At 34.6% G+C, this 15,987-nt stretch overlaps 1 protein-coding gene across 1 annotated transcript in view; it reads left to right on the top strand.

Annotated features, from left to right (window-relative positions):
- LOC131800516 (CUGBP Elav-like family member 2) overlaps positions 1-15,604 on the top strand; it is a gene marked incomplete at its 5' end in the record, with an annotated part of 149,734 nt that extends 134,130 nt beyond the window's left edge. The window contains 1 exon segment of the mRNA XM_059120293.1: positions 15,148-15,604. Within this exon segment, the coding sequence (XP_058976276.1) occupies positions 15,148-15,419 (272 nt within the window).
- Between the last annotated feature and the right edge of the window lie 383 nt (positions 15,605-15,987).

Below are 15,987 nucleotides of genomic sequence, written 5' to 3'. Positions count from 1 at the left end.
AGAGCCCAGAAGTATCTTTGCAACAATTTATCGGTTCTGATTTGGATATAGCTCCCATATATATATATATATTTAACCGAGTTCTGGTTTATTGTGGATATAATGGCTAATTTTAGCCCAAATGAACCGAATTTGGATTCTTTCGACGAATTTCGGCCTAAAAGTAAGTGCCTCAAATGTTGGTGGTATTCGGTTTAGTTATAGATATAGCTCCCTTATACAGGGTGAGAAAAAAATCTGCAACAAAGTCAAAGTCCATAATTTTTACATTTCTTTAAAAAAATTATTGAATTAAAGCCAAAAATGTCGGAAATAACATCAAATTTTAGAACACGTTTAGATTTGTTCGAATTGGACAGCCAATGAAACCAACACACGCTGCCCGAATGGTGCTCTGCGGTATTTTGGCCCATACCCGGCGAAGCGCTTGCATGAGGTGATCGACACTTTGGTATTTTTTAATGCCAACCTTGCTTTCCAAAATACTCCAGAGACAATAGTCCAACGAATTGGTATCTGGAGATTTTGGTGGACATTGTGCGCTGGAAATGAAGCGAGGAACCTCATTTTGTATCCATTCTTGGGTAGCGCGTGCTGAGTGCGATGGTGCTGAGTCCTGTTGGAATGTCCAACGTCTGCGGCCAAAATGTTTGCGTGCCCGAGGCTTCAATACACCCTACAGAATATTTTCACGATAATATTCGAGCAGAGAGCGGCCATCGGTTTTTAGGGCGGCCCACACCATTAACATAGCCGGCGCTTGAGTTCTGGTGGCCAAACGGAGGTGCACATTTTCAGCTGACCTCTTTGGCAAGTAAACACGATAAATTTGTTTGTTTACAAACTGCTGGACTACAAATGTTTTCTCATCGAAAAAAAACCAAATTCTGCAGTTCACCACTTTCGCCCAAGCTCTTTTGAGTCTATTTTTCTTTCTTTCTTTCTTTTGCGGCGTAAGTTCTTGCACTTTTTGGAATTTCAATGGCTTTACTCCGAGCTCATTTTTTCAATGTTTCAATCAGCTCACAAGCCATATTTCGACCACTGCGACGCGGGTTTCGATCAAGTAGCTTCCTTTCTTTTCAAACCAATTCTGCTGACTTTGCTGATTTCTTCCGTCCACTTTCTTAACGTCGGGATTCGCTACCAGTATCATGGTCTGTCTGAATGCTTTAACGATAGCTACTTGTGGTTTTCCAGCCAATTTGTCAAATTTGGTTATATCTACCATATATATCTCGATCCGATTTCAGTTTTTTCTTTTTGCTCAAAATTACTAAGATCAGTCCAAGTGGACCGGCGCAAAAGCAAGTGGTTCAAATTTTTGGCGAAAACCGGTTCAGATGCAGCTCCATCTATAGCTGCAATACATATGTTTCATCCGAGTTGGGGTTCAAAGTCCCTCGCACTGATAATTTGCACTCCACAACATTGATATTTGATACCGGGCATAAGATACTTCTCGAAAATGCATCTGCAAAATTTTATTAAGATCGTTTCAGATTTTTATATACCTTCGATATAAATCTTCAACCGATTTTATGACTATCGCTCGCCATATATGTAATATCAGACCAAATTTTATAGATTTTTTCATATCCAACCGAATTTTTCCATTTGGTGAAATTTGCTCGGATATATCTATTACTCCCATAAATATTTTTAATATAGTCCTTATCGAAGTCATATCCTGGCACAGCAATGTTATTTGTTTCATAGTTGGTATGATCTACTTCACCTAAATTCCTAATATAAACTTTTTTGTTACGGGTGCTCTACTAAATACTCACGGTGGTGTAGGGTATCATATAATCGGCCTCACCCGATTTTTGAACTTTCCTTGCTTGTTTTTTTATAGAATTGTCTCAGAAATCTGAATTTATAAGTTATTGGTTCGGAAATTCGAATTTAGAAGAAAACGTAATTAAATTCGGGTCCAATTGATTTTTCCAGCCACCTTTAAAAATGTCCATCCAACAGGCACCCATATTTAATAAGGTAAGGTTAGGTCCGCCTTGCCTTTTTTAGGATATTGACGAAAACCTTGTTGCAATTTTTGAGGAATTTCCCTTCAAGTATTCGTATTTACACGTGAACATCATCGTTAAGCCCTACATCCTTAAAGATAACTTCTTCCCCTATGTCCCAAGTAGGTTATTACACTCTACACCACCACATGTATGCACATGGATACCGTATCTGCAAAAGTTATTAATGACATTAATGTGGCTTTTATACTTTCATCCAAGTCTGGCATATGAATGCTTCTTTTATTCACCCCCTCACCCTCAACCTTCCTCAAAACCACAGGTAGGATCTAAACTCAACTTAAGAAAACTTCCAGTATTATATGTACAAAGCACACTGCACACACTAGCTCCAATCTCTCCTTCGTTCTCTCTATCTCCGCCATGCAAGTATATAATGCATTTTTGAGATCGATTAATTTAATTGAATTTTAACCTTGCACTTGCATAAACACACATACACATGTATTCATCTTGGTGACGTTGTATATGTGACAATCACAAATTTGACATGCTCATTATCACCATCATCAACAACAATAGCAGGAGCAGAAGCAGAAGCCGAAGCATCAACAGCAACCAGCTGCTGCATTTGTGCTGCAAATACCAAACTGCAGCATAATTTAATTTTCACATGAATAGACATGGCTGCTAGGATAGAGAGGGATAAGCTTCTCGAAGAATGAATCATATTTACGGGGAAATATATGAATGCACAGATGTGTATGTGTGTATCTATGGTAGGTTATAGGGGGTGGTCTAAGTTTTGAAATTGAAGAAACGCGAACTCATAGGCTAGAATATTTAGGCTTGCTGCAAATTTGTGTACCATCTAATGTTATATGTTTATTGAATTTCGAAATGTATTTTAATTTTTGGTTCCGCTGTTTCAAAACCTTTAGTATTTATATATTTTATAACAGTTGGCTGATCCTTCTTAAGTCGACATTAAAGCAAAAATTATACTAATTAAAAATCTACATAAATGGCCACATATTTAAAGTCATTTTCACCAGTTCATATTTAGAAGTTTTCAGGTATATCCTTATCAAAATTAAAATTTTTACTGAGAATAAAATCTATTCCAGATAATGCCACTAACATATTAACAAACCATTCGCCAAAAACCCATGCTTAGTAATATTCGAACATATATATTTCTCCTTTCCATATAATGAGTTCAACTAGCTATCTCCAACCATGGAAAGCATATCCATTATATATTAAGGACTATCATATACATAGATAATCGTCGATTTTTAACAATATTTTTCAGGGACTATCGCACCGATATTTTCAAACTGTTTAAGAATATTTTTCCAGATTTTTTTTACAGATATTTCAAGGACTATTATGGAAATTTAAAAATCCGCAGTTATTGCCATGATTGTTCTTCTGAAAAATTATTTCTAAAATTTGCAATTGTTGCCTTGGTTTCCCTTTTGAAAAATTATTTAGAAAATCCTTGATTATTGCAGTGATTGTTCTTTTCAAAAATTATTTAAAAAATCCATGATTATTGCCTTCAACTTGCCCCGTCAATTTGGTTACTTTGCCATGTAAACATTTAAATCGCCGATAAAAGTATGTTCTGCTTTTAGATCTGATTTCATAATCTGCGGGACATTTCCTGTAATTATTAAAAAAAAAAAAAAAAAAAAAAAACAAATAAACAATACTTTAAGTTCAGCAGGATCGAACTTGAAGTACCCCCCACCTTTGTAGGTAAAGAAAATATTTTATAAAAAAGTATCTGAATTCAAAAGTGTTGCCTTTTAAGCTACAAATACCAGTAAGACCGTTAGGATAATGCAGTTAAACTTTTCAAAAAACCATAAAATGGGCGAGGACCATACTAAAACGGGAACCTCCATAGACAAGTTTATACTACAAGGATTGTCATCTACCAAATCTTCTTAAATAACAAATTTGAAACAATTTTTGGGTGTAACTAGGAAGGATTATCAAAATACCGAGTATCATTGGGTATCGTTATATGTACGCTATCGGAAAACGTGGACCTAAATTTTCAATGTCAAGCCGCTGGAGCTAGAATCCGTTATGAACTGCAAATACCAATTTTTAGACACATCCGTGGAAAAATTATGCAAAAATCATAATAATACTGAATATACGGAGATACTATAATGTGGGGGCTATACCAAAACATGGACCTATACATACTATGTTTCGCCACAGAAGTCAGAATCCATTTCGAACTATAAATACCAATACGGACTAATACGTACAAAAATTGTCTAAAACCACAAAAATACCGAATATCGGGAGGTACCGTGATAGGGGAGCTACACGAAAACTTGGACCTAGATATTCAATGTTCCGCCACCGGCTGTAGAACCCATTACGAACTATAAATACCACGTTTTATACAAATCCGTGGAAAAACGTGGCTAAAACCAAAAAAATTCCGAATATCGGGAGGTATCATTATATGGGGGGCTATACACAAACTTGAACCTACATATACTACGTTTTGGTGCAAGAATTATAACCTGTTACGAACTACAAATACCAATTTTTAGACAAATTCAGAAAAAAATGTGGCTAACAAATACCGAATATCGGTGGGTATCGTTATTTGTGCGCTATCGGAAAACTTGGACCTAAATTGTCAATTTTCCGCCATCACAGCTAGAGCCCATAACCAATTATAACCACCATCAATATACCAATTGTTAGAGAAATCCGTGGAAAAAAATAAAAAAATACCGAAATCGGGAGGTACCGTTATATGGGGGCTATACGAAACCGTGGGCCTATGCATGTACAATGTTCCACCATCGGAGCTAGAACCCATTACGAACTACAAATGCCAATTTTTAGATAAATCCGTGAAAAAATATGGGTAAAGCCAAAAAATACCGAATATCGGGAGGTACCGTTGTACGGGGGCTATACGAAAACGTGGACCGATATATCTCATTTTCAATACCAACTATCCTAAATACGAAGTACTGTGTCAAATTTTAAAGCTCTACGTCAAATAATGTTGGCTGTGTCATGATTTCAACAGACAGACAGGTAGACAGACGGAGAGACAGTGGACAGACAGATGGACATCATTAAATCGATGTACAATTTTATGCTGATCATGAATATATATAGTTAATGGGGTCTATGACGAATATTTAGAGGTGTTACAAATAGAATGAATAACTCAATATACCCTCTTTTCTAAGGTGGAGGGCATAAAAATCCACAATTATTGCCTTGATTGTCCTCTTAAAAAAATATTTAAAAAAATCTTGATTATTGCCTTGATGTTCCTTTTGAAAACTTACATAAAAAATCTACAGTAAACCTGAAACCCGATAAGTTTAGTTATTTCCAAATCTGAACCAATCTTCATAAAATTCGAAACAGGTATTTATGAGCTGTAACTGATATCTGGTAGCAAATATCATTCTTGTGGAGTGCATATTACGCATGTGAGGGACTTAAACATCAAATTAGATAAAACACATATATGGGAGCTATAGATATATCTGAACCGATTTTTCCAAATTTGATGTGCTTGCTTCTAGACTAAATTAGATCGGATGTGCCAATGTTCAGGTCATTTGGACTGATATTGGCCATTTGATGGACAATTAACCAGAAATCAGTTAAAAATATATATGGGAGCTATATATAAATTTGAACCGATTCTTACCAATTTCAATCGGGTTCGTCTTGCATGGAAAATTAAATTTCAATTAAATAATAAATGCGACCTGCATTTTGTTTACAAAAATGCATGGATAGACGGACAGACGGTCGGACAATTCGGCTAAGAAAGTGATTCTATGAAGATCCTCAAAAGTAATTTTGGGTTTATCTCGTTTCCTTCTCCATGTTACAAACAAATGCATTAAAAATAATACCCTGACCACAGTGTAGACTATGGTATAAATAATTTGTCAATGCTCTGTTGCCTGAGCGTAGATATAGTAGTCAGTCACTGAGGTTATGGGAAAGAATTCACTTTTGTATAAAAAAATAACTTTTTATACCCTCATTCCGTTTGTAACTCCTCGAAATATTCATAATAGAGCCTACAATATATATTCTGGATCAGCGTAAAATTCTAAGATGATCTAGCGATGTCCGTCTGTCTGTCTTTTGTAATCACGCTATGTTTCGAACGAATTTACGTAGAAGGCTAACATTTTGTACACAGGCATAGTTTACCAGTAGGCAGGGACAAGTTCGTAAATGGGCCATGTCGGTCCTCGTTCTCCTATAGCCCCTAAATAACGGTACCTCCCGATATTCGATATTTTCATGATTTTAGCGACAGTATTTACCAGAATTGTTTCAAATTTCATATCTAAAGTTCGTAATGGGTACTACAGCTATTACAAATTTCGTATTGGTAGATCCTACTGGTTACTACAACCTATGGAAAACAATTTCGTGTACAGGTTCACATCTTTGTATAGCCCCTATATGTATGCAGGCCCATGTCTTCGTATAGCCCCATGTGACGGTACCTCCCGATACCCGGTAATTTTTTAATTAGTGCGACGTTATTCACCGGAATTGTTTCAAATTGGGTATTTGACGTTCATAATGGGTATGGCATGGCAAAAAAATTCGCAGGCAGGACCACGTTCTCGTATAGTCTCCATATAACAGTTTTCATTGAAGTGGTAGTTTTCGGAAGTTTTTTGAAACTTCCTTCCAAATGGTGAAGGGTATTAAAAGTTATATTTAATATTTTTTCAAAATCTTTACAATCCATCACTCCAACTTGCATACCCCCTTTTCTATCAATTGAGCTTATCTCAAAGATCAATTTCTTCAGCAACCATTATGTGTGTGTGTGTGTGTGTGATGGCATACAAACACCTTTTGACAAATCATTAACATTGATGAGATTTAAATACGCTCCTGTCAGTGGAGTCTCGATGAAGAACTGTCCTACAACTAAGGATAGAAATTACAACTCCATTCATAATGGATTTATTCCAAAGATTCCTGATGATTGATTTTTAATCCACACACAGTTTGTCGATAATGAGGAGCAGAAAAGTTTTCAATTTTAATACAACGCATATGGTATAACGCATATGTGTGAGTGGGTGTGTGTGTGTGTAACAATGGTTATTTGCCAAAGGTTGTTACCGAGACTTAAAACGTCCTTTGGTTATTCCATCATCATTTTCCATAATTTCCTGCAAAAACACATGGCCACCACAACATATTAAAACTTTAAGCTCTTGAGGACAATCAACTTTAAGCTGGATGTCTTGCTGCTGCTGCTGCTGCTGCTGCCACCACTGACTGACTGGCTGGCTAGATTGTTTGTGGAAATTATTATAAAAGGATTAAATATCTATAGGTAAATGTGGATATTTAAATGTTGCATAATAAATGGCAATACAAACAAAATACTTGTGGCCATTGTCTATGGCATAATGAAAAATGTCCTGTCACATTGTTGACAAATTATTAACGAGATTAGAATACTTGAGGTTTAAGTTGGCACTAGACATGCCTGGTGGTTTTATCTTCTGTTGTTGTTGTTGTTATTGTTGCTCTTCAAAATATAGATTTGTTAAGCTACCAATGAGAGTATTCAATAAATTTAATAGAGATTTTGTAAATTTTTAATATATTAAATGAATAAATTTAATAAAAATAATTATTTTTCAATGGAGAATTAAGTTTCAGTCGAAATTGAAATGATGAAGATTAAGTAGTCCGAAAAAATTCTGATATCCATACAGAAGAGTTTCAATCCAAGAAAAAGTGAAATAACTGACTGAATGACCGAATATCAATACCCAAACGAAACGAGAAGCTTGGTGCGTAAACGTGTAATAAGGCTGGGGTTTTGAAAATTCGTACTAAAATGGTAGGAAAGTACAAAAATTTACTAAAAATTTGAAATGAGAGTTGCTGCTGGATTGCAGGACAGATATACCAAAGGGTTATTGGAAATTCGAATTTTACGTTTAGGAAAGTTCCAAGCTTCTAAAATGGTACCATTTGGTATTATGTGAATGGATAGAGTTAAGAACTAAATGTTTGGTATGAGAATTAGCATTGGGAAGTAAATTTGACATATGACGGTGGCTTCGGAAAAGTGTACTAAATGTGCGAACTATACTAAATGGTACTCTGTTTGGTACAATTTGATATTGTGTGCGCAAATAGTGCTTGAAATCTGAAATTTGGTATTAGGGTCGCGGTTCATGTATAGCTTGTGGGACACATGGAGGTGTTTTCAGAAATGTGTTTTCTTTTATTTGTACGAAAGGTACTAAATGGTACTAAATTTTGAACAGTATGGTTTTGAGTGAATGATTTAAGCTGGAATTTTGAAATTTTGTATTGGGATGGTACGTTTGTGATAAAAAGTTGGTTTTGGAAATGTGTACTACAAGTGCACGAAAAGTACTAAATAGTACTATATTTGGTACAATTTGTTACTGGATGAATCTAAAATCTTATATTACTGGGTGAATCTTAAATCTTATTATTGAAATCTAAAATTTTATATTAGCGTAGCTGTTTTTGTGATTGGCCGACATATGGTGATGGTTTCGGAAATGTGTACTATAATTGTACGAAAAGTACTATTTATACTAAATTTGATATTGGGTATAAGATTAGGGCTGACAGCCTCAAATTTGATATTTATATCGTTGCTGGCATCTGGAATAAAGCTATAGAGGTGGCTATCGAAATGTGTACCATAATTTTACGAAAAGTACTAAATAGTACTAATTTTTGTATTTCGTGAAAAAATGGTGCTGAAAATCTCTAAATTTGATATAGATGTCACCCCTGGTGTGTGTGTGGTTAGGATATGATGGTGGTTTTGAAAATGTGTACTATAATTGTACGGAAAGTACTAAATGGTACTATATTTGATACAATTGGTATTGGGTGAGCACTCTGTGATTTTAGATAGAAATTTTATGTTAGGGTTGCTGTTCATGTGTACATCGGACGTATAGAAGTCGGATATGTTTTTAATAATTGTACGAAAAGTACTAAATAGTACTAAATATTGTATTGGGTGAAGGAAAGGAGATAAAATTCGAAAAAATCATATTTACTTTTCTGATGGTATTTGCGTTTGGGATTTGGCGGTGGCTTAAAATAGCGTCTAATACCGGACGCGAAAAATACTAAATGGTACTACGTTCGTATTTGGTTGAAGGAATAGATCTGGAATCTTCAAAGTTGATGTTAAGTGCTATGTTGTTTTGAAAATGTGTACTGCAAGTTCGCGAAAGGTATGAAATCGTACCCGATTTGATACAATTTAATATTGGGTGAACAGATAGTGCCTGGAATCTAAAATTCGATATTAGTGTCGCTATTCATGTGTAGGTTGAATATATAGAGGTGGTGTCGGAAATTGCGTCTTATATGTTAACGAAAAGTACTAAATTTGGTATTGGATGAAGGAATAGGTCTGGAATCCTGAAATTTTATGTTGAGGTGTCTGTTGGTATATGGAACTGAGATATGGAGGTGGCTTTGGAAATATATACGAATATTTGTACAAAAAGTACTACGTAGTACTAATTTTGGTATTTGGTGAAAAAACAGAGATGAATGGTATTTGGATCGCTGCCCATGTGTAGCCTGGACATATGGAGGTGGTGCCGGATATGTGTGCTATAATTGTACCAAAAGTGCAGAATGTTAATATATTTGGTATTGGGTGAAGGTGTAAATATAAAATTCTGAAATTTAATATTTAGATTACTGATTGTATCTGCGTTTGAGATTTTGCTGTTTTTTGGGAATAAATTCTATATAAGTACCAAAAGTACTAAATGGTACTATATTTGGTATTGAGTGAACGGATTGATCTAGAATCATCAAATTCTATATGGAGGTTTCTTTTGGTATATGGAATTGAGATATGGAGGGGTTTTTGGAAACGTGTACCATAATTTTACGGAAAGTACTAAATAGTAAAACCATTAGTATTGGGTGAAAGAATAGAGCTGAAATCCTGAAATTTGATAAGAGTTTTACAGTTGGTGTCTGTGGTTAAGGATGAAACTGGTTTTAGATTTGCGTGCTATAATTGTACTAAATGGTACTTAATTTTTTGATGAGGAGATTACAGAGCTGAAATTCTGAGCTGAGGTTCAGATATAGGTAATATTTTGAAAATGCGTTCATTAACTATACGAACGGAACAAAATGTTACCAATTTTGGCATTGGGTGATGGATGGAGGTAAAATCTTGAAATTTAATAAGAATGTCTGGTGTATGTAGTAGAGAGTAGGCGTACTATGATTGTTCAGAAAGTTAACCAGTTAAAAAGCAGTAAGCTCGGTGAACTTTGAATATCCTCCACCATTTGGAACGAATTTAGAAATTTTCAAAAAAAAACAAAATAATAATAAATAAATAAATAAAAAATAGAATCCGTTAAAAATTCTTTTAAAATAATAATAAATACCGAATATAGGGAGTTACAACTTTTTTTTGGGGGGGTCTATACGAAAACCCAAACTCGCAGAGACAATTTTCTGTCACAGGCTATAGTACCCATATTGAAGTGCAAATTACGAAATTTGAAGCAATTCCGGAGGATAAGGTAGCTAAAATAATCAAAATGCCGAATATAGGGAGGTACAGATATTTAGGGACTATACGAGGACCTGAACCTGCACAGACAATTTTCTGTCATAGGCTGTAGTACTCATTACGAATTTCAAGTACGAAATTTGAAACAATTCCGGTGAATAGTGTCGCTGAAATCAGCAAAATTCCGAATATCGGGAGGAAACGTTATGGGGGCTATACGAAGACGTGAACCTGCATAAACAGTTTTATGTCATAGACTGCATTAGACATTACGAGTTTCAAATGCGAAATTTGAAAAAGATAAAATAATGTCGCTATAATCATAAAAATACCGAATATAGGGAGATACCGGCATATGGGGTGCTATACGAAGACGTGGACCTGCACAGACAATTTTCTGTCATAGGCTGCATTAGTCACTATGAGTTTCAAATACGAAATTTGAAAATGATCCGGTAAATACTGTCGCTAAAATCATAAAATTACCGAATATAGGGAGGTACCGTTATAAGGGGGCTATACCAAGACGGGCTATACTTACATGACCCGTTTTCAATACCAAAAGTTCTGCGGACATAATATACATTTGAGTGAAATTTTACCAACCTAATTCATTTTCATTCATTTCATTCGGAAGCTAGAGTGCTTTTCACAGAATGACAAACTTAACATACCCTCCATATAATAAGGTGAAACAGGGTATAATAAGGTGAAACAGAAGTAGCAGACACTTCCTATATCCATATATATTTTAAATCAGTAATATTTAAAAAAACGAATTATTTTCTTTTTTTTTAACAAATATTGATAACAATATTTCAAAAATTTTCTATTATGACAATTTAAAACTGTTTTGAATCAGTTGTTTTGATTCAAAAATCTTTAGTCCCAACAAAATATGTGTAGCAACCTGCCACAGAGCATAGTTTAAAACTGGACATAGATTTTAAATATATTTTTCACATCTCCATTTTTGTTCATTTGTTAATTTACCATTTGCATGCACTCGAATATTTAAAGCAATAAATTTTTTAAACAAATATCTATTGAACGTGCATTAAATAACAAATGGCAAATAAACAAAATACCATAAAATATATTCCATATCGACCAAAAAAAAAACGAATAAACACTGCCCAAAAAAACATTTGCTAATTTACACAACAGATTTGATCCAATGTCCATAGAAAAAATTCGTTAAACATGTTAACATGTCATGACAAACAAAAAAAAAACCACAAATTGAACCAAATCTGCAATTGTGGTTTCAATTGATCCCCCCCATGTTTGTTCAAAAGTGAATGAGAAATAGAAACGATGGCGAATACGAATCAAAATAAAACAGAAAAACACAAAAATCATGACAGATTGAAAGTGAAAAATGTTCAATTTGATTAGAGAATATTGACGGTGACCAGAAAAAAAACTAAAAACACAAAACAAAAGAATAAAAATTTACCAAAATGAATGACAGGCTGTTTTGTTGAATTTTTGGGGGGTGATAGACAAAATGAACGCACACACACAAATAAATCAATATTGACCAGCTGACCAGACAAAAAACCAGTTGTTATGACCGACAAAAAACCGACAATAACAAATGGGACCAACAATTGAATTAAGTTTCATTGTTTTGCTTTGACCTCTATTTTCAAATACCTCAATTTGGTTAGCCATCATTTGTTTGGGTGAGTAATTTAATGGTGAGTGCGGTACTATGGAACGTATGTGTGATGTTTAATATCATACGACACATGGGCTAAATCGATTTTTTATGAGGATATTTATGATAGGAGTCTAGTCTATTTTAATAATAATTATTAATCCTTGGAAATAATTGACTTACTGCATTTCCTTCCAATTTCCTTCAAATTACCTAAACCAAAAATAACTAAATATTTTTGACCTCTAAATATTTTCAATATTTACAATCAGATTTTAAAGGAACCTTTGGGAATCCACACATTGTTTATAAAAATGAATCAATACTACGATTCCTGATTTATTCAAAGAATTGCCATTAATAACAAATATAAGAACAACATAAAGAGACTATAACTTATTGACAAAATAAGGCCAGTTTAATAAAGTAAGACATATCCAGCACTAATTTTTGCAAATATAATGACTAAAAAATATTTTTCGATTTTTTTAATTAAATGCAAGATATTGCTTCTATTTTATAATGAATAAAGTATTATTATTTTAACACCGTAAGAAAAAATCAGTGGGACCTTACACTCTGAAAATACACCTTGGACAAACATTTTAGACTTTGCTATAATTTTACCTGCCAAAAGGCAAAATCATCTCCCAATCAAAATTCGCAGGGGATATCAAACAAACTTAAAAAAAAAAAATGTATAATACCATCAGTCATAGGGCTAGAGAGGGTATGTATCATTTGATAGGGCCAAATCGTGCCTCATCGAAATAATGGTTTTAGACTCTGGCTCTCTTTGGACCAAATCCGTTTCTGGACATTTGGAGTCGATCTAGCGATGTCCGTCCCTCTGTCTCTCGATCTGCTGGCTGGTTCGCAAAATAACTCTCGAAGGGAGTACCCGATTCGGTCCAAACTTGGTACAACGTAATATTATCAAGCTTAGATCGAGTTCGGAGATTGGCAATATCCATTCACTCCTCCTCCACCCCCCACACAAGGTCAACACTTTCATCAAATATTTTACACAAAAAGAGAAAAGATAATCCGATTTTCCTCAAACTTTGCAAATCCTAATATTTGCATCAGTACTAGGTCAGGCGATCATCTCCATTAAGAACCTCCCCCACAAATGGTCAAAATTTTGAATAACTCATAAAACGTGATGTAAGCCTCCGATTGTCACCTTATTATTTCTGTCAATACAAAATCTTTTACAAAGGTCGTAGAGATCAGACCATTCTTTCTGCTACCTCCCCCACAAAGGGTCAAAGTTTGGAATAACCAGAACGATTATAAAATCCAGAAGGAGTGGTCCGATGTTCTCCATCTCCTAACACGATTTCAGTTTGAGAATTTTTGTAGAATGTAATAAGTTCAGAAGAAATTAGGATACTCATTTCGAGAGTTATCCTGTGCATCAGTAAGACAGGTTGACGGACTGAGGAACGTAGCTATTTACACTCCAAATCTCATGACAGGATTTCGTCGGTAACGCACATTTTAATCGTAGAAAACGATATACAGGCTGAAGTAAAAAAAAACATCAAAAAATCAAACACCATATTTTTTAAATTTTTTTTAAATTTTATTGAATGAAAGCAAAAAATGTCGGAAATAGCATCAACTTTCAGAATAAGTTTAGATTTGATGGAATTGGTTACTTTTTGCACGAATTATGGCCCTCAAACGGCCAATGAAATCGTCACACGCTGCCGAATATTGCTCTGCGGTATTTTGGCCCATTCTCGGCGAAGCGCTGCCTTGAGGTGATCGACGCTTTGGTATTTTTAGTGCCAACCTTGCTTTCCAAAATACTCCAGACACAATACTCCAACTGATTGGTATCCGGAGATTTTGGTGGCCATTGTGAGCTGGAAATGAAGCGAGGAACCTCATTTTGTAACCACTCTTGGCTGGCGCGTGCTGAGTGCGATGGTGCTGAGTCCTGTTGTCTGTATAGAATCACATTTAATTGGCCCAACGGTCCTATTGAAATTGGAGATAATCGGTTTAAAGTTAGATATAGCTCCCATAAATATAATCTTTTATTGGGCACCAAATGTCTAATATTAGTTAAAATGGGATTGAATTTGGGATCAGATATAGCTATAGCTCCCAAATATATTTTTCTTCCGATTTGTTAAATTTCTCCTCCGCTGCCGTAATATACACCCCGTAACAACCGTACTCGGAGAAATGTATCATTTACATCTCTGAAGTACCTTTCCCAAATTTTATCGAGATCGGTTCATATTTGTATATAGCTCCAATATATATCTTTACTCGATTTCAAGTGTATTGTACACCAAATTTTTAATGTAAGACCGAATTTAATGGATTTTGGCACATACGAACGAATTTAACCAGAACGAAAGTATATCAAATTTGGTGAAAATCGGTTCAGATATAGGTCATATAGGTCATATATACATGTTTCATCAGATTTTGTATTTTACTCCCTTATACACGTAAAATGCTGTCCACGACAACGATATTTGGTGCCATCTATCAGATACAGCATGGAAATATATCTGCTAAATTTTATAGAGATCGGTTCAGATTTGGATATAGTTTTAAAGTGTAATATCAGATCAAATAGGATGGATTTTGATGAATAATAAGCATTCAAAAACGAACATATTGGATATGTTTTAATTCTCATAAATTCCCCATGGAAAGTCGTGTAGGGTACCAGTCCGACTTTGGTCTTTCTTTACTATAAATTTAAATCGAATTAAATTTCGGTGTATAAGGACTCAAGTATAGAAGAGTTAAGAGTATTTGGTATATAATCTTTTATTATATTTTGCTGATCATTTTTTTTAAATTTTGGAAAATTTAAGTTTCAGTTTTCGTAAATAACGTTTTTCTCTTTTCTCTCATTTCAGGTCCTGAAGGCTGTAATCTCTTCATATACCATTTGCCGCAGGAATTCACTGACACCGATTTGGCATCGACTTTCCTGCCATTTGGAAATGTTATTTCCGCCAAAGTTTTCATCGACAAACAGACAAACCTATCCAAGTGCTTTGGCTTTGTATCATTTGACAATCCCGAATCGGCGCAGGTAGCCATACGAGCAATGAATGGATTTCAAGTGGGTACCAAGCGCTTGAAGGTTCAACTGAAAAAGCCCAAAGATGCTTCAAAGCCCTATTAGAGGAGAAGAAAACAAAAACAAAATCAAGAAAATGGCCAAAACGAATGAAGAGGAGGAAAAGCATCACAACATGCACACACAAAAAAATAAAGAAGAAAATTTTTGCTGAGAATTGGAGACGGAAGGATAATGTTGATGGCTGAAACTGAATGAAGTTAATCAGGTGGTTAATTTAGACCATTTACGTAGAAGAGAAGCAAAAATATCTAAGAAAACAAAAAAATTGGAATTTTGAAACCATCCACTCCCCTAAGGACATCAAGGAGGTAAACATTGTGCAATTGATTTTGCTTTTTCTTTTGCAATTTGCTTATGGCCAGAAAAGAAGATTTGAAAAAAAAAAACTAACACAACAACCGTAATAAGACAACCCTGTTTGTGGGTTCTTCCTTTACTCACCCATACACACACACATACATATACATGTAGCTGCGTTCAAAGGAAGATCCTCTTTTTTTATATTTGTATAACGTTTTGAATTGAATATTTTATGTTTTATGAATTTGAAGTTTTATGAATACACTAGTGTGTAGTAGTAGTTTTGTAAGTAGTTGAGCTTTTAAAGCTT

This window comes from Musca domestica, unplaced genomic scaffold (genome assembly GCF_030504385.1).
Source record: "Musca domestica strain aabys unplaced genomic scaffold, Musca_domestica.polishedcontigs.V.1.1 165, whole genome shotgun sequence".
In the NCBI taxonomy this organism is placed as follows: Eukaryota; Metazoa; Arthropoda; class Insecta; order Diptera; family Muscidae; genus Musca; species Musca domestica.
Note: the sequence above shows the minus strand (reverse complement) of the source record. Positions and strands in the feature narration are given on the sequence as shown.